Below are 19,695 nucleotides of genomic sequence, written 5' to 3'. Positions count from 1 at the left end.
CGCTCAGGGCCCGCATCGGCGTCTGAGGGCCCATCTTGACCTTTGAGGACCCTCCGCTGGCCTCTGGGGTCCAACACCGGCCCATGCCGGTCTTTTAGGGTCCTATTCTGACCTTTGAGGGCCCCATGCTGGCCTGTAAGGGCTCACATTAGCCTCTGAGGGCCCCCCACACTGGATTCTGAAGACCCGATGCCGGCCTCTAAGGGCCCGCATCGGTCTCTGAGGGCCCGTCTTGGCCTTTGACGGCCCTCTACTGGCCTCTGGGGTCCAACGCTGGCCCATGTCGGTCTTTTAGAGCCCCACGGTAACCTCTGAGGGCTCCATGCTGGCCTGTAAGGACCCACATTAGCCTTTGAGTGCCCAATTCGGTCTCTGATGGTCTCAAACTGCCCTTTGCAGGCCCTGTACTGGTCTCTGATGGCCCTAAACTGGCCCCTATGGGCCCAAACCAGCCTCTAAAGGTCCCACACCGGCCTTTGATGGCCCTATTATGTTCTCTTGGGGGGGGGGGCTCAAGCCTTACCTTTGGGCGTCACGCACTTGCCTCTGAAGGCCCACATCAGCCTCTGGGGCCCTACCTGGGGCCTTTGAGGCCCTTCGCTGACCCTTGGGTCCAACGCCGGCCTCTGGGGGGTCTGACACCGTACTCTAAGGGCCCCATTGCAGCCTCTAGGCGATAGGTATCGCCGAAGCGCTATCGATGGGCCCATAAGTGTAGGAACCATGGGTGCAGTGGGCGCAGTTGCACCAACAATAATTCTGCAGTGGGTGCAGACAATGTATTCTGCATCCACAGTAATCTGGAACAAAACCCCTTTTCTCAGCAACACTACTTTCCATGCAGCACGACAAATTTAGGATATTTGGCCCACTATCCATCTTCCGAAGTATTGGCTACTGTAATGGCCTTCAAAACTTACATTTGTGTTCAAGTAAAAACAAAAAAAGATGAAACGGAACACATGTGATTGAACAGTGAACAGATACCGATGACCCACTGTCAAAAGTTTTAGCACGATGATCTTAGAAAATGGCAAAGTTAGCCGCGCCGCCTTTACTTTTGCGGTAGTCCATCAACAGTTGCGTGAATTATTGACAATATCAATGTTTCAAAATGTACTTATCGGTACCTTTTCGACATGGTACACCCTCAAAGCTCGCATTTCGCAATGAGCCTCCTCTCGGGTGCCGCTCACTACCCCCCCCCCCCCCCCGCTTCACCGGCCATGGCCTGGATTTCTGCACCCGTGCACTACGTCCGTGGGCCCCTTTAAGCTAGCACCGGGCCCCCCGGGTCAGCGCAGGGGCCCCTTTGACAAGTTGGCCCCCCCCCCCAAACTCCAAGTCTGCGACCGCCCCTGCCTGAGGCCGACCAGGGACTCCCGCCCCGCGCTCCCAGATCGGGCACAAACCTCACAGGACGGCTGATATTGACCGTCTCCGAGACCCGGCTGCGGTTATACATTGAGAGTTGCACTAAAAACTACATTACTGCACTGCGGTTTTTGTATGGGATTCGGTAACATTTCTGGTGGGACGCAGAGGCATTCTGCTGGGAATTAGACAATTCAAGAGTACGGACGCACGATGGGCAAATATAGTGGTGGATATTACAGCCACAGAGCAGCTGTTGGTAAAGCACCTCCACGCCTAGATCCGTGCTGATAATCATCGTATAGACGCACTATGTCATCTCCGATAATCATGTGCACCCCAATAAAATCCAACACAAAAATAGACCAGCATACAAAAGAATGAAATCGCACTCTTCTTCAAAATTGCCTTCCCACGAAATCCAAACTATCAGCAAAGAACTTCAACTGTATGGCGGTAAAGCACATTAAAGCCTACTGCGTCCATTCGTGCTATCCCGCGTCAAGTTGAAGTGCCACGGCCCGTATGACTATCACGGCAGCCGGCGGTTTAGAGCGCTCTAGGGAAGCTCCGGACCTCCTAAAGCCGGCCTGCAAGATCCCTCGGGAGCTGACTGTTCGTCCTTTATATACCGCCGCAACGGCCAGTTAAAAACCGACAGACAGCTCTACGGCGGTGAACTGAGAGTCCAGCTAAAAACCGACGGACAGCGCTGCGGCGGTGAGCTGAGAAGTGAGAGTCCAGTTAAAACTTAAAACCGACAGCCAGCTCTACGGCGGTGAGCTGAGTGTCCGGCTGCACCGGCCAGTTAAAAACCGACAGCCAGCTCTACGGTGGTGAGCTGAGAGTCCAGTTAAAACCGACAGACAGCCCCGCGGCACGCATGAAGGACCGCTGATGGCTTTTTAGTAATAGATTGTTAAACTAAAATGATGGTTTGTTGTTGACACTTCTCAATGCGATTAGCGATACAACTATTTCAGCCTTCAGATGCTCAACCATCCATCTAAGATATTATTGAAAAAGGCCGTAATATTCCATATAAGCTTCGATGGAAACTGCATTTCAATACAAATGCTATGGCTTTCTACAAATCAACTATTGAGGCCATTATTTCTTTGATACCTGCTTCAGTGCAAATGTTCGAGCAATTTAACGACATCAGACAATCCTGACTCAGCACTTCATGGAATATAGATCAGACGTTCACCAGTCAGAGAGCAACAGCCTTCCGCCATCCCACTCACTGCAGCGCCCTCGGAAGGCGGCTGCAGGTGGGGCGGCCCACTCTGTGATCAGCGGCCGAATATCGATGAAGCTCGCCCGACTGCCAAGTGCCGACTTCAGACGGCTCGCAGAGATGAAGGGATTGTTGAGCACGACCTGAATGCTACCTCATTTCCTCGGGCAGTGCACGCGCCTCACATATCTGGATGTCATATGGTTGTCGCCCGCTGGATTCATATGTGAGGTACCGTGCATTGTACAAGCTTTGCAATCTGCTCATGATGACTAAAACACATCCTTAGTTAGAAACAGGATATTGGATATTATTATTATCAATATGTGACATGAATACAATTCGGTGAATGAAGCAGATGATAGTTTTTCCTACGCCGATCAGCTAAGAAAATAAGTACATCTGTGCCGTTCTAAAGAACGGTGCGTTATGAGCCTCACATCCCAACAAGTGGCGTGGCTAATAAGTAGCTCAAAGTTACGTTCAAATCCGGTCGGATATAAAGATTATAGATATATGCTGAAACGCAGACATATGCAATGTGCAATGTGCATGGATCCGAGAAAATGGATCTAGGATCTGATCCCACGGATCCTGAGCTCGGATCTGAGATCATCAATTCAACTCTTTAATTTATCGAGAGATCCATTGGGATCATCGATTCGAGTCTTTTTTCTGGAGATCCCGTAAGATCATAGATCCTCACTTATTTTTGTGAACACTCAAACAGTAGCGGCGGAGCACCTTCAATTAAGGGGGGGGGGGTGGCACCGCCAACTTTTGGTCCCATTCTCTCCATGCAAAGCCCATAGGGCTAATGTTAAAATGCCAAAATCAAAGGGGGGCACGGTGCCCCGGTGCCCTCCCCGTTCCGCCGTCTATGCACTCAAATACTGAATATTCACTCGCTGCAACTCACAAAAGTTCTGTTTTAGCTATTGTTTGTGACAACGCGTCATATTTTATAGTTTTCTGGTACTACGTCACTTATTGACATAGAAACACTTGGAAACCTGGTTTAAAATGTTGTGCATGTTGGGATCCACTCGGATGATATATCCATGCCCTTGGTTTATCTTCAGATTCCATGAGATCATAGATCTAGGATATATTTTCCACGCGGGATCCGGTAGGATCATAGATCCTAACATGCAGTTTGCTTTGAGATTCACTGAGATCATAGATCACTCAGATCCATGCAATATCTGCTAAACAGCCATAGGAGACATGTGTTTGAGGACGATTTGTGGCTACTTTGACAAATTATCTCGACAAATTATAGAAATGCTCGCGATCCAAGTTATACATGCACCGAGGGGAATGGACCAGTTAGTGTAATCTAACTCCAAAAAAGTTTTATTTAAATTCTCAGTTTAAACAGAAAAAGGTTCAGCTGGAGGTGCCTTACCACGTCGATGAGCTGGGACAGTTTGAGTTTGATTTTGACGGTGAGCGGGTCGGTGACGTTGACCACGGGCCGCACCAGCTTGTTGTAGTTGGAGAGCAGGTCGTCGTAGAGCCGCTTGGCGTCCGGGTTACCCGCGCAGCCTGTGCGCACCAGACAGCCGAGGGTGAGTGTGAGTAGCAGCCACCACTGAGGAGGCGGCGGCACCGAGCGGCCGCTGACGGCCATCGCTCCGCGGCCGACCGCGCGGCACTGCGCCGCCGGGCCGGCCCACACCGGCCAGCCGAGAGCCGACCGACACCCGGGACGACCGCGCCGCGCCGCCGCCAGACACCCGAGACAGACGCCACCACCACCACCACCACCACCACCACCACCACCACCAGTCATTGTCACCGTCAGACAGTCATCACCACCACCGTCACCGTCACCGCTATCCCCTCGTACGGAATTACCCAGCACAGCGTCACAGGCACATGAACCAGCATCCGTCACCACTGCGTCAGCACCCCCGCCACCGCCTCACACCACCCTGTACTCCATACAACCACCACCACCACCACCTCCCTCAACTCCCCCTTACACAACCATACACATGACGACTCAAATGCTATACCTACCAACAGCCATGATGGCATTCTTTCGCCGGATAGGATAGGTGACAAAATGATTGCATAAATAGTCATTTAGATGGCAAAAACAATCATTTGGAAGTTTACTGCAGTCGTACATACATAGCTTATCTACATAGATCTATTAGCTTGAAATGCTAAATTGCGTTATTGACTGTCTGGTAAACATTGATTCCCCTGTCGCCAGCTTTAACATTCATTTCTTTCGTCAATGTACATACAGTTGTGTTGATTTTCAGCTGCATGTGCCTTTAGGAGCTCACTTCAAACACAATGATGCGTCTAAAAACTACACCTTTACCGGCTATGATCATCAATGTAAGACAATTAGCCATTATCCAATCCAGCTAATGGCACTACGTAAGAAAAATTAATTTCAAATGCTATTAATATGGCGCAAAGAGTTCGAAGTTCACAACAGTGGCAAGAAAAGCACGAAGAGCAATCTCTTAAATAGAAAAGTTTCAAAGTTCTAGCTTACATACATAAATGCTACAACTGCCTGAAGTGAGCGTGGCCTCCGGCTGCTTTTCATCCGCAGACCCGGGGGGATGAGGCGCTCCACGCTTCTGTGGCCGGCGGCTACAGAGCACAACATACTTCGCTGCAGCGCTTGGAGGCCGGCTTTAAAAGAGAGTCTGGCGCGTCTCATATGTACACGTTCATAGTGACGATAATCGTTTCTGATCTTTTAAGTCCTTTCCTACCGTTGTTTTACTTTTGCTTGTATCAGTGTGTTCGGTCAATCAATGTTAAAGGTAGTGTGCCAGCTTTCCTGGACCGTATGGAGTTAATGGCCCAGATAAGGAGAACCGGATTTTTAGAACTTATCCATACCTTCAAAACTCATGGAAACGTCTTAAATTCTTCAAATTTTGAGTACCCCAGTGCGAAATTCGCCCCGACGGGTTGTCGGTCGTACCCCAACCACATTTCACACCACTATGAACAATAAATGCACACACTGAAATCGCTATTACCGATAGGCTCATCCAATCAAGTTTCGATAAACCCGTTCATCATCATCTCCTGCGGTTTCGAACACGCCTGTTACGTGGTGCGGTAGACCGCGCCCAAAGCCAGGGTCCCGGTAACGTGAGGTAGCCGAGTCGGGGCAGCGTGCGCTGACCCAAGCCGGGGCCGCGCGTCCTCCCGGTGTCATGTGATAGCCCGGGGCTGCCCGCGGGGATGCGATAGACCGCGCCCAAAGCCGCGGCCCCGGCTTGGGTCAGCGCACGCTGCCCCGACTCTGCTACCTCACGTTACCGGGGCCCTGGCTTTGGGCGCGGCTTCTGCTCATACTTTGTGGTGCGGTGGTGGTGCGTCGGGCCGCGCGCTCTGACTTCGGCCAAGAAAAATGCGTCAGCTGATCATTGTCATTTCTGCCACTTTCATGTGGTGAGATGGGGTCATAAATTTAGAGACAGCTGTTTCATATCAATTATTTTACATAAAATAATATTTCAAACCATAAATTAATGTTCGACAGCCAAATTAAAGAAACAATACCAATACAGGCTTACAGTTTAAGTTCGACATTGTGTTGTCTACGATTAGACAGCTGATAACTCATTTCCGTACGTCGTAACTCTATAATGACCTTTGCTTATTGTCACATGTGCGCCGCATTCGCGATTGTTGCCGACGCCTGTTTGCAGTTGAGCCTTCTACAGTTGTTATACATATAGAAAAACCGATAAACTTTTAGGCGAAAAAAGCACTATTCCAGGCCCATTTTTTATTTTTTTTTTTGCAATATTAGGTAAAAACAGAAGCTTCTAATCCTAGGAAAAATAAAATGGGAAATCTTTTAAAGGTGGCACACTACCTTAAATTCCTTTTTGCTTTCAAACGCTAATTACCTTTCCACCACACCTACAAAGGTTATAAGTGACACTTTTTTTAACCTCATAGTGAACGAACATCAATAAACGCCCATTATTATTGCTATTTTTCTTCTTTAGCCACAACCAATGCGCATGACTATAATGTTCTGGCCATCAAGCCGAAAACAACTTTAAAGTGCCCTCACTCGCACTTACACCAGCTTGATTTAGAAAAAAAAACTAGCGTTATCATGGAACAGTCGGCGAGCTTCAAGTCAAGGTTGTAAACTCGCCTGTTTTACTGACTTAACCAGGAGCCTGCCACTAATAGGGTTAAGACGAAATGAGTATAAATCAAACAACGAAAGACGAAAATGAGTATAGCTGCTGAGCTCATTTTCCCACAAGGTTCGACCAAACTTATTTAGCTATATTTACTCATTTACTCGAATGTAGTCTGGCAATAGGTATGTTCGTATGTGACGTTAATTTTCTGACACCTGTGGCACTCCCATCCAATGAATATAGCGCCTCGTTCATATTCCCATGCCAACCGTCTAATAACTTTCGTAAAACGAAACCACACGGGCAACATCCTGAGGGGCAAAACACAACACTGTGATGGCTGGGACACAAATAGAGCGCGACAGCCGGCGCGGCGGTGTGACGGAGGGGCGGCACCGCCTCCTCGGGCGCCTCAGGTGTGGTTCTGCCGAGGTTCATATTTCATCTGGTATTGATCCCCGGACAGGGTGGCGGCGGACGACCGGGTCCGGACCGCGCTGTCACAATTGAGACCGCTCGTCGACCATACGGCGGCCCGGCGAGCGGTTTGGCGCCCGCCGACTGTCACTACACGGGCCGGCGACCGACGACGGACTGGTATTCTCAATGCTGCTAACTTAGCAGCTCTTAGAACGAGAAAAATGCAACTTACATAGACATAGGTTCACATATAGGTATAGGTAGCGGAAATGACGTTAAATAAAATAATACGACATTCGTCTCCGACGGCATAGAGTTATTCGCCTCCGAAACGCCCGAAGACTGAATAGGTAGGCTGTCCCGCAAGGCACAACTGCTCTCCGGGACAGTCTACCGTTCGCTGAGTGACGCTATGCGGCCCGCTTCAACAGACACACCGCTATCTTTTCTGGTGATAAGGAGCTTTACTGTTTAATGCGCATCTTTCAACCGTCCGACTATTAAAGGTAGTGTGCCACCTTTGAAAGATTTCCCATTTTATTTTTCCTAGGATAAGAAGCTTCTGTTTTTACCTAATATCGCAAAAAAAATCAAAAATGGGCCTGGAATAGTGCCTTTTTCGCCTAAAAGTTTTCGGTTTTTAGATATGTATAACAACTGTAGTGGGCTCACCCAAGATTACTTTACTTATAAGGTTAGTTCACTAAAGAATTTTTGCCGCCCAGGTGACGTCACATAATATGGTAGCGATTTGGTAGCCGTTTGCAAATACATAAATGCCTTGCGTGAGACATTTATAATGCAAGGTATTGTTCAAGGCCGTATAGGCCGTATATAGGGTATTGTTTGTGGATTTTGCCTTAAAATAGATAGTGATAATGGGCAAATTTGCGATTTTAGATCGGACTATTGAGGATTCAGACGACTCTAGCTTTATTTATCAGATCGCTTATAATATCACCAGGTTTTCTGTCATTATTTTCACTTATAGTGTCTGTTCACCAGAGGTTGGTTTGTAGGTATCGCACAATGAAATTGAAATGCTGATGAGTGATTAAAGTTTTATTCAGCTATGAATATTTTTAAATTTTGGGTTGAGCATGGCCATCAGATATGCAATAATTAGCCCTCATAACAATGCTGCATTGGCTATATTGACAAAGTGATGGTCTGAGCAATGTACACCAATTGCCTCTTTAACAGTTTTTGACATGTTTCAAATTGTATAATCTAGTAAAATCATGCATTAGAAAAAATTTGGTAGTCGGTAAGCAAGCCCCACACTTGTTTTTCCAACCAGGGAGGGGCGCTCTACCCAGAGATGCCTGCTAATCAAGTCAAACCAAACCAAACCTAACCAAAACTGGCCTAACCTTACCTACAACCTACAATCTTAAACCTACAACCTAAAACCTACCACCTTAACCTACCCACCACACTAAATCCGCACTGCACCAGGCCATTAGCCAAATCCGCTCCGCACCATGCCAAATCCGCACCAGCCGAATAAGCCCACACCAACAAGATCTCGTCGAAGTTACCATATTTGCAGATTGGCTGCTCCAGTACACATTCATTATTCATGGTTTTGATATGACGTTCAAGATATCTTTTGCTGGATTATATGTAATATGAAATTGAAATAGCTGTGCAAAATGTGCCAGACCATGTTTCTAAGTGACTTCAATGATTTAGAAGTTAGAACTTCATCACTCACTGGTCTTCTTATGTTAGGAACTGTGGGCAGCATGGGCACAGTCTAACGTAGCTAATGAACCTGCAGTTCAGCTTCAGCCTTACATTTAGGTTTCCTGAGTGTGCAATATGCATTCAAAATAGATGTGTTTGGAATGGACGAAGAAGGTGATGGTTCTTTGTGCTGAAAATGTTTAGTGTTGTATTCATATTTCAGCATAGTTCTTCAACTCAATTACTTGACCCGTCCCGGTCACCCATTATCTCAAGAGCTTAGAGCACTGTTCAACAAAATGAAAATGATTTTTATGGGTGCTATTAAAGTACGAACATTAAATATCATCAGCTCGCCAATATTCTTCTGAATCATGTGATGTTTTGTATCTCTAAATGATTTCCATTTCATAAAAGAACATACTCCACCCTTGTAACATTTATTGTACATGCCACCTTGGAAATACATTCATAATTATTCATGTCACTGTAGCACTTGTGCTTGCTCATTTGCGCCTTGCGGCAGCACAACAGTTGCTCACAATTTTCTATGTTAAGGTATTAACCACAAATTATAATAGTAGACAATACTGTACTCAATTAACTAGGTACTTATTGGATGAGAGAAATGTAAAAAATGGACTCAACAAGACCAGTCAACCAGGTCCCTTGCTTTGATGATCTGTTGATTGTTCTTGTATCAAGTGAACTTCAACATTTTATGATTTTACACATTATTAATATTCACTAGAAATAAATATTTGTGCTAAAACCAGTATAACGCCTTTTGGGGCGACTAACGGAGCGAGCGAGAGGGTGAGCCTTGCACGTGCGGAATTTCGAGGGGGTACCTCCAACTGACTTGTGCACGGCACCCTACTAACCGGTCTCTAGCGATGTGCCAATTTTGGGCACAATCGGCCCAGCCGTTCTCGAGATCTGGAAGCGGCACCCTGCACGTGCGCACGTGCAAAATGGGTCCCAACTGACTTGTGCACGGCACCCTACTAACCGGTCCCAAAATGCGTACCAAATTTGGGCGCAATCGGTCGAGCCGTTCTCGAGATCTGGAAACGACCCCTGCACGTGCGCACGTGCAGCAGCACCCCAACTCTGGCACATGGATATGCAGTGCCTAGTGGGTGCCTACCTACATGCCAACTTTGAGCGCAATCGGCCAAGTAGTTACCGAGATATTGCAACAATTGCAAAACTGACACCTCTTCGTTTTGCACGTGGCACGTGCATAAGGGGTCACCCACATGCATCGGGAATAGTCCAATACTTGGTAGAAGGAATGAAGCTACCCTACAAAAATTACCGCATGTAAATCGGTCAAGTGGTTGCTGAGATATAAGCCTCGCAAAAGCGTCCGCACGGCCGGCCGGCCGGCCGGCCGCTCATACTCAGAAATTTCCGTTAATCTAAGGAAAGACTCCGCTCGCTTCGCTCGCTCCGTAAAGACCAATACTGGCATGTTTTCTTCTCTTGAAAGGCATAACACAGCCTCTTTCACACTTCAGCCCATTATCTTGTATTCAAAGTGGCTCAGATACGAGTCTTCAGTTTCTTTGGTAGTGCAGTATGAGGCATACCAAGTTCCAGTGGTATTTTTGAAGCATACTATAGATCACTCGCCAAAACAATGCACCTCAGAGAAGTCTTGCTATTGTTAAGTGAATGTTTGCCATTCGATTTGGCCAAAATCATAATAAATTTGCATATTATTGATAGAAAATGGCGTTAGTATCTAACTTTTGCAAAAGCGGCGCAAGACGCATTTGGTAGCACTATTTTTTTTCCTTCACGAGAAAAAACTTCATCGAAATTTGCAGGCCTCATCTAAAAGGCAAAATTAATGCTTGGTTCATTCGAATTCGACCTATTAAGGCCCGGTTTTGGAAAAATCAAGCCTTACTGAGTCAAATGGTATGCTTTTTATAATATTTTAGCCCTCAACTTGGGCGTCAGCCCAGCTCAAAACTCGGCCTCATTTGTATGGATCGTTATGGGGTGAAGGGATTTTTGCCGCCCACGTGACGTCACGGTAAAGGAATTCTGAGGCTCGTGAACGGGGGCTGGGCTCACCTGCAAACAGGCGTCGGGCAACAATCGCGAATGCGGCGCACTTGTGACAATAAGCAAAGGTCATTATAAATGTTACGACCATACGACGTACGGGAATGAGTTATCAGCTGTCTAATCGTAGACAACACAATGTCGAGCCTTAAACTGTAAGCCCGTATTGGTACTGTTTCTTTTATTTGGCTGTCGAACATTATTTATGGTTTGAAATATGATTTTATGTAAAATAATTGATATGAAAAAGCCGTCTTATAAGTTATGACCCCATTTCACCACACGCAAGTGGCAGAAATGACAATGATCAGCTGACGCATTTTTATTGGCCGAAGTCAGAGCGCGCGGCCCGACGCACCACGCGTATTTGGAAATTCCGACCTCGACGAGCATCAGAAGCCACCTAACAGGCGTGTTCGAAACCGCAGGAGATGATGATGAACGGGTTTATCGAAACTTGATTGGATAAGCATATCGGTAATAGCGATTTCAGTGTGTGCATTTATTGTTCATAGTGTTGTGAAATGTGGTTGGGGTACGACCGACAACCCGTCGGGGCGAATTTCGCACTGGGGTACTCAAAATTTGAAGAATTCAAGACGTTTCCATGAGTTTTGAAGGTATGGATAAGTTCTAAAAATCCGGTTCTCCTTATCTGGGCCATTAACTCCATACGGTCCAAGAAAGCTGGCACACTACCTTTAATGGTTTTTTCCATTGACACCACGCTACGATATACCTAGACCTGCTAACTAAACCAGAAGCTAAACCTACAAACAGAATAAAACCTAAAAAGAGAAAAACCTAAAAACCGGAAACTAAACCAAGGGCTCCGGCTGCGATTCAAGCGTATTTATATTGATAGCAATAGAAACTAGAGGTAAAACTGTTAACCGTTCTAGTGTTATTGATGGTATCTATTATGATATTGTTCGCATCGATGCATGCTTTACTGAATTTTCAATCGTTAGCTGTATTTTCTTTTTTTTTAATTTAGCTGTATTTTGTCCTCTCCGTGGCCGAGTGGATAAAAGCGCCGGAATTCGACGCTTAGCCGGAAGTGAGAGCCCGGTTCAAGCTCCGGTGCGGGCGGCCACATTTAGCTCCTACGTGTGATGGCGTGCGAGTCTGTGGCAGGGGCCGCACAGAAGCCAGATAACGTGAGTGAGCGGAGGGGACCGTGTCCAGCCGTGAGGGCACGTTAAACGTTCGGACTAAATTCTGTCATACAACTGGAATTGCGCGATCGGGTGGTGGGGTCAGGGTCAGCACAACAAGTTATGCTTAGTGCGGGCTCTGAATCCTCAAATCCGCCCATACAGACATTCGGACTAAATTAAAAAAAAAAATCAAACGAATTATTTGCATCACCCGGGCAATAACAGTACATAATAATAAAGCACGATCAATGAAATGTAGATAAATAGGTAGGTATAGCTACATAGTAGGTGTACACACACACCTACATATGATGTGTCAAGTTAAAAGAGACCTTCCCACCTTTAAAAAGTTTAATTAAAGTGATGGCATTGAAGTGATGTGTTATGGTTCAAAAAGAGTGAACATGAATGTCTACCAAATTTCACCGAAAAGTTCTCACTGGTTTTGAGATATAGGTAGTACTTTTATTTGCTTATTTTTGGGGGGCCTCCACTGTTCCTATGACGTCATTTGGAAGCTATTATTTGGTATCAGCAAAAGTCAGCAACAATCGGCAAAAGTCAAATGCATTTGAGGGGTGCAATCTAAAGTAAAATGACCAAAGAATGCACTGATCACAAAGTTCAGATGATGTGAAACAAAAGTTACCTATTTAGCAAAATAAATTAATTATCTGGGGCGTCTTGCCCCAGGCTACCCCACGTAAATCCGATTTAGGCACGACAACAACACTCTGTCTCTGAAACATATTTGCATCCAGCTAATAGAATAGTTGCCAGCGATCAGTGAACCTAGTGCAGTGTGCTACACTGCTGCACTCTGCAGCGTAATGTCGGTCGGTGAGCAGCTCAGGACCGACCTCCTAGCGCGCTCTGTCGACAATCTGAGGTACTACGACCTGCTGCAGCACCAGCGCCATCTCGCTCGGGATAATCGAACGGCAGACCATCCATTCTCTCACCGTTCCGTGCTTCTATCCTCAGGATACTGAAATCCTTCTCCTCCACGCCGCAACCCCCTCCGGGCTGGACAGGCAACTTTATCTCATGCGGGCTGCTCCCTTGGAGCGGCACCGCTGCTCCCGAAGGAGCGCACCCCGTAGCCGGGTGCAGTGAGTACTTTGGGGCTGGTCGGCCTGTCTTTCGGGACGGGCTCAGCCCCGGTGACTCACTAGGGTGCCTGCCCAGACCAATGTCTCCCCCTAATTCTTATCATCCTTCCGGCTCTGAAATGGTCTCGTCAGACCGAAAGGGCCTAACCCAACAAAACAAAAAAAACAAACATCCATCCTCTTAGAAGGTGCAGGAGCTCGGCTCAGCCAGTCCGCCTCAGTCCCCAGTATCGTAATACGGCAGTCGCGTCAAAGGCAAGACGACCAGTGATGAGTGAAACTCTACATATGACGCTTGAACGCCGTCCGAAATTCAACTTACCTAAAGGAAATGTATCATTTTTGACATGTGGTTTAACTTGGGTTTATCATCGGTCTATCATTCACCCTTTGGCAAAGATATCCCGTTGCTCATTCCGAAATCATTCCCTTGCACAGGAATGTTTCCCTTACGGAAGAACGTCAATAATGCAGCTACCGGTGGCAGAGGCCAATTGTCAGCCACAAGTAATCAGGCATCAGCATGCAGTTGGTCGGAGCTACTAAAAAAAATCCTTCGGATAACACAGACAACAGAAGATTCGAAATATATGGCAAAAATGAGCCATGGAGCATGTGTCACGTGACCCATTCATTGTTAACAATTTCCGTACCCTAGCCTAACCTAGCCGTGACCTCTGCACGAATACTTTTGAAAAGTAGGGTAAGGTGCCTGATTAGCGGCCCTTTCCGATTAGCGACCTCCCTACAGAAAAGCTGGAAAGAGAAATCGGGAAAAAACAATGTCGAAAGGTCTGCCATACTTGTTTAAAAGGTTAAAATGTTATCAAGCTAAGTTATTTTTCGGTTGTCGGCGCTTCCGCAGGGACGTTTTAGGTGAGTTAAAGTAAAAATAACCAGTTTCTTATCCAAAACGTGTGTATTTGGGGCTTGGCAGGGGCGTCGACACCGCACAGTGGGCCGATATGCCATTCTAGCGCGACAGGGCCTGAATCTTCGAACGGAACCCTTGGTTTTTCGCGAGTAATTCGCGTAAAAAGCGGCCGATCGCAACGAAACTTTCAGTACCCTCGCGATAACTACTTTTACAGCTAACCTGAAAATTTCATGACCTTGACCTTAATGATCTTTGACCTGTGACCTTCTTTCGAGACCATGTTTGGCCGGAATCGCGATTCAGCGTATGTCGGCTCGCATTAGCCGCGGGTTTGCAGTCTTTTCTTGGTTTAAAGCGTTCAAACATGGGATATTATGTTGCTCCCATGCATTAGGGTGGGTGTCAAGGTCACCAGAAGGTCAGGTAAGGTCATTGACCTTTGATGACCTTGGTTCACTTTTTCGAGTTTTACATGTTTCTAGGCTAGTTTTTGGAGCTGAATTCGAATCTAGCAACCATTTGAACATTTACTATGTAGCTTTGGTGCCTTCGTAACATGTTACAAAGCTGTCAGAGGCGGTTGCCACCTACTGCAAATACCCGGCAAAACCCTTACTGGTTGACCTGACCTGACCTGACCCGACCTGGCCTAAATGCATGAAGACATCATCTATGATCGTAAATAACATTATATTCGTGATCAGCACCCAAAAAAACCATAGCAGACACCCTTTACGACGTTCTAACAGGTCCCGATTTTCCCGACTTTTGGGTCATTGACCTGACCTGGAAGGTCAACCGATGACTAAGGACCTTACAATTGGGTATTATCAGCTTCCTCTTGTCACGGGCAACACGCTCGTCTTTTCCGCGAAGCTCTAGCTCGATCAGGGGCGAAACGGCGGGGGGTGGTCCAACGGACCCCTTCTATACGTTCGCGGCTGAAAAAACACCACTAGGGGCGAGGGTTAAGCCAAATCTGAGGGCTTATTTCAGAAAGACCGCTAAAAGAGCAATTGAATGCACTTTTCCGCGACGATGTAGCTCTATTGGTCCCCGAGGTAAGGGCCGGTTTTCGAGAAATGTTGATATATGCAACATTTTACCTTTGATGACCTCTGGTGACGTGACCTTTGACCTGACCTAGAAATGACTAACTACTCCATCTGGAATTTCGGGCGCTCTTTCGAATGCCACTTACTACGTGTCGCTATGTGGCCCAAGAGCCGAGTTAGAAGGGGGAGTGTTCAATCAACACCTCCCGGCCCGGCGCGTTTGACGCCGAGCACCGGTCCGGCGCGGGTTGATGTTTGGCTGCCACATCCAAAGTCGCAAGAAGTCGCAAAAAATGACTGTTGGATCTTGTAGTGCAATGAATCATTGACATGTAGCGAGATTTTCGAAGCGGTACTCTGCGGTACTTTTTTTAAAAGTCTATTTGTGTGTGACATCAATTATGTGAAATTATATTTTCGTCTTTAAATCTTTGCGGTGCCAATACATCATAACCAAGTAAGAGTTCGCCATTTTCATGTGGTTATGTGTGTTCTGCAGACCCGGAGCTATCATTTGATGTATGTATATGTAGAATTCCTCCTCAAATTGTGATTGTTTTCGTGGATCAAAGATACGTTGTCGAAGAGTGCGGGGGACGAGTTCGGTCCAAACGATTCCGAAGTTCGTGTTTAAGCTGAGTTTTCGCCATGAAATAGCAATTGTGTTGGAAAACAAAGACCACAGCAATGTAGTATGATCATTTTTGAACAAATTGGTATAGGTTTCATTGCACATCCACAAAGTTCGATTTTTTACCCATGTCGTGCTAGACCTGGCGATCGGCCCAGTGTGCACCGGTCCGACTTTTCCGACTAGTCGGACCACTTTTTCGACTAGGCGGTGCCCTGCTGTGGCTCGCGGGGGCCCTGTTGCGACCGCGGGAGCCCCTGCTGTGGCCGCGGGGGCCCCTGTTGGGGCTCTCGGGGGCCCAGCTGCGGCCACGGGGGCCCCTGCTGCGGCTCGTAGGGGCCCCCGTTGGGGCTCTCGGGGGCCCTGCTGCGGCCAACTCGGACCAGTTTTCCTTACGCGTCGACGCCCCTGGGGCTTGGGCCCTATCTGATGAAAAGTGATGCACATTAGGATGTTGCACCTTTTTATTTTGAATCGACAATCCTTATTTGAAGCTTGCAATGTGTGGCGGGGGATGCCAAATGTCACCCACCGACTGCAGGGGTGCCGAATTTAGCGCGCGCCTTAAATACCATACGAGATAGCCCGCAAAATTTGGGTTTTCGCCTTCTTTGCGCCTTTGGTGCATTACGTGATCAGTTTTCACCTACATCGACGTGTTGGACAAACGCTCCTGTTCCAATGATTGAGTGCTTTGCGTAAAGGGTACCTTTTTGGGATCATATTTCATATTTTCAGGCGTCGCATTTTTTGCCATTTTGTTATGGGGAAACCCAAAGTCTTATTAGCGACCCGCCTCAGTCGTTAACCGGGACGAGTTCCCTATAAGCGTTTTTTTGTAATGGTTTGCCAAAATGCTCACAACAAATAAATAAATAGATATTGGGACAGAAAGTGAATAGATTTTAATAGAAAATTAAACAATCTCTCCGAAAATAAAGCCAGTTATACAGTGTCACCCATATGAGCGTGAGAAATGACGATTCAAATTAAGGGGGTCACTAATTAAGAACCTTACCCTAATTCCGTGACAAGTACAAGCTCCGTACCCTCAGGGTATCTTCAGCATACATTAACGAGTGTGTAAACAAAAATTGAGCTCGATGTGATTTGTCAGGCGGCGGCGGCCAGAGCTGAAGGTGTGAATATGCTAAACTGTTGATAATTTTTACTTAGACCTGGCATGTGATGTAATCAATGACCTCGAGTTCAATGAAATCAAGTTTTGCTTGACATTTTTTCCAGGGCTATCAGAAACCGTTTTAATTTTGACAATCAGACCAGTGGTTTCGGAAATAGGAGGAGGAATCTACAGAGCCTCCCCCCCCCCCACACACACACAACACACACGGTACTCGCGTTATGGAATATACCCTATTCATGCGCGGGTTAGCAACACTCATTAGCTCTGCATAAAATATTTTCGCTCAACTATGTAGCGTAGTAATTCACCATGCCCAGGGTGAGGCAGTCGACCTGGACGACTCACCTAGAAAGACTCCAGTGAGGACGAGAAGGCAGGCGGCGGCGCCGGCCGGCCGGCCGCTCTCCGCCATGGTGACCGACGCTGAGGTCACCGTCTGACCCCGTCCGACATCCCCGCGGAGCCGTGACCGGACCGCCCGGCCCGGAGTCCCAGGGCGCCGGCCGGGCCGCTCCGACCGCCACCGACCGCCGCCCCCGGCGGACCGCGCGCGTGGCACAGAGAGACGCTGACGATGGCCGGTGGCCGGACACCGGCGCCCCGCGGCGGCCGCTGGTTCGGTTAGGCTAGTCGGCGAGCGCACAGACACTGCTAGTCTCTTCACCCGGCCCTAGTGAGCGCCTCACGCAGCCTCGATTTGTCACTTGTCACGAGCTTGTCACTTTTAGCACTAGCTCATGAACGTCTCCGTCCGTTCACGATTGTAGCACTACATAGATGAGCAGCTACAGAGAGCCGTCAGCGAACTCCACGCTGGCTGTCACACTCCGTTTCTTGCGCTGTTGAATTGCCTCCGGGCCGTCGCAGCTCCCAGCAGTAGCTGCTCGGGTGGGCAGGTCGAGTCACGACGCGCTCCTGTCGGCGGCACCTGAGGGCAGTGGGTACTGGGTAGACGACAATCCCGTGAGACAGGGCAACGAAGCACTGTCAGACTGTTGTCACAAAACTGTCATGTGACACATAGAGACCAGTTAGACTGCTGTCACAACACTGTCATGTGACATACAGAGGCCAGACTGTGGGCGAACACTGTCATGTGACGCACAGAGGCCAGTCAGACTGTTGCCACAACACTGACAAGTGATATACAGAGGCCTTCAGACTGTTGTCACAACAACACTGCGAGTCTGCGACATAATACACCGGCCCCGGTCAGACCTGTCCCAGTGTCCCACAGCGCTTCACTGCCACCCCGGCGCCGGCGCCACCGATCACACAGACCGCTGTGACTCGGCTCCAACCGGCCCGGCCCGGCCGACTGTTGCATGCCAACGACCGTGGTAGCCGGCAACACATGGATTTTGCAGAGTTTTATATCGATATTACGGTAGTACCTAATGTCGGCCGAACGTTAGTAGTCCCACTCCTAAAATTATGATGACAACACTCGTCCATTTGGCCAGAGAGCCATAAATTCCGCGTCCGGGTTCCGTCTGCAATTGAGCCTGCACTGGCACTGTGCAGTGCGCCGGCTCATTTGCAAGCCTGCGAGCCACTCGGGGCCCCGGTCGTGGCAGGGTTAACGACTCCGTCCCCTCCGTAAATCGTGCTCCAGTGCAGTGTGTATGACATCGTTCACCCCGGCACCGACCAGCCGCCGCCTTCCGAGACCTTTTGAGCTATGTTACGAGCAACAGCGAACGGCGTGGGGGCGGTCTATAAATCAGCTTCCTGTCATTTTAATGCCAGCTCAGTGATACTTTAGCCTTCCCGTTAGCATCCTATCGAGCACTGCGTCCCTGGTTCCAGCCCGTCGCCGTCTCTCTGTTACCATCCAACGGCTCAAACGTCTTACCACCCTTTCACACCCTATGTCCTGTATCGGTCCCAGTCACAGGCACATCCCGGCTCCAGTCTGCAGCTCCAGCCCGGCTCCATTCTCAGTACCGCTGCGGTCAGTCACTGCCCAGTCTCCGCCCGACTCCAGATCGGCTCCAGCCCGGTCCCAGTTCTGCTCCAGCCCGGCTCCATTTCTGCTCCAGCCCGGCTCCATCCCTGCTCCAGCCCGGCTCCAGCACAACTCCAGCCCGGCTGTAGCTCGACTCCAGCCCGACTCCAGCTCGACTCCAGCCCGACTCCAGCTCGACTCCAGCTCAACTCCAACTCCGCTCCGGCTGATCACAGTCCTGCTCCAGACCGGCTCCAGCACGACTCCAGCTCTATTCCAGCGCGACTCCAGCCCGGTTCCTGCTCGGGTCTGGTCGGTTACTGCACCCGACCCCGAGTCTGCAGGTGAGCCGGGCGCGCATTGATCTGTCGGCACCGGGCACCGAGCACGAGCGTACCGGGCACCGAGCACGAGCGTACCGGGCACCGAATGGGCCGGGCACCGGGCGGACCGTGGGCACCGGGCACCGAGCACGAGTGTACCAGGCACAGGGAGGGCCGGGCACCGAATGGACCAGGCACTAAGCGGGCCGAGCACCGGGCACCGAGCACGAGCGTACCGGACACAGGGAGGGCCGGGCACCGAATGGACCGGACACTAAGCGGGCCGAGCACCGGGCACCGAGCACGAGCATACCGCACAGCGTGCGGAGCGGGTAGGTACTGATTTGAATGGGCCAGGCACCAAATAGCCCGGGCACCGGAAGGACCAGACATCGGACGGGCCGGGCATTGAGTGGGCCCGGCACCGGGCACCGAGCACGAGCATACCGCGCAGAGTGCGGAGCGGGCACCGACTGAATGGGCTGGGCATCAGGA

The 19,695-nt window shown here is 48.9% G+C and overlaps 1 protein-coding gene across 1 annotated transcript in view; it reads right to left on the bottom strand.

Annotated features, from left to right (window-relative positions):
* LOC122382942 (acetylcholine receptor subunit alpha-like) overlaps nucleotides 1-17,860 on the bottom strand; it is a 43,847-nt gene extending 25,987 nt beyond the window's left edge. Inside the window, exons 1-2 of the mRNA XM_043368913.1 lie at nucleotides 17,275-17,860; nucleotides 4,023-4,162 (exon numbers count right to left, since the gene is read on the bottom strand). Coding sequence (XP_043224848.1) covers nucleotides 4,023-4,162; nucleotides 17,275-17,341 — 207 coding nt within the window. The 5' untranslated portion in view covers nucleotides 17,342-17,860. The remainder of the gene's footprint in view (nucleotides 1-4,022; nucleotides 4,163-17,274) is intronic.
* Nucleotides 17,861-19,695: the final 1,835 nt, after the last annotated feature.

Source organism: Amphibalanus amphitrite, unplaced genomic scaffold, assembly GCF_019059575.1.
Source record: "Amphibalanus amphitrite isolate SeventyFive unplaced genomic scaffold, NRLGWU_Aamphi_draft 000151F_arrow, whole genome shotgun sequence".
NCBI classification, from domain to species: Eukaryota; Metazoa; Arthropoda; class Thecostraca; order Balanomorpha; family Balanidae; genus Amphibalanus; species Amphibalanus amphitrite.
Note: the sequence above shows the minus strand (reverse complement) of the source record. Positions and strands in the feature narration are given on the sequence as shown.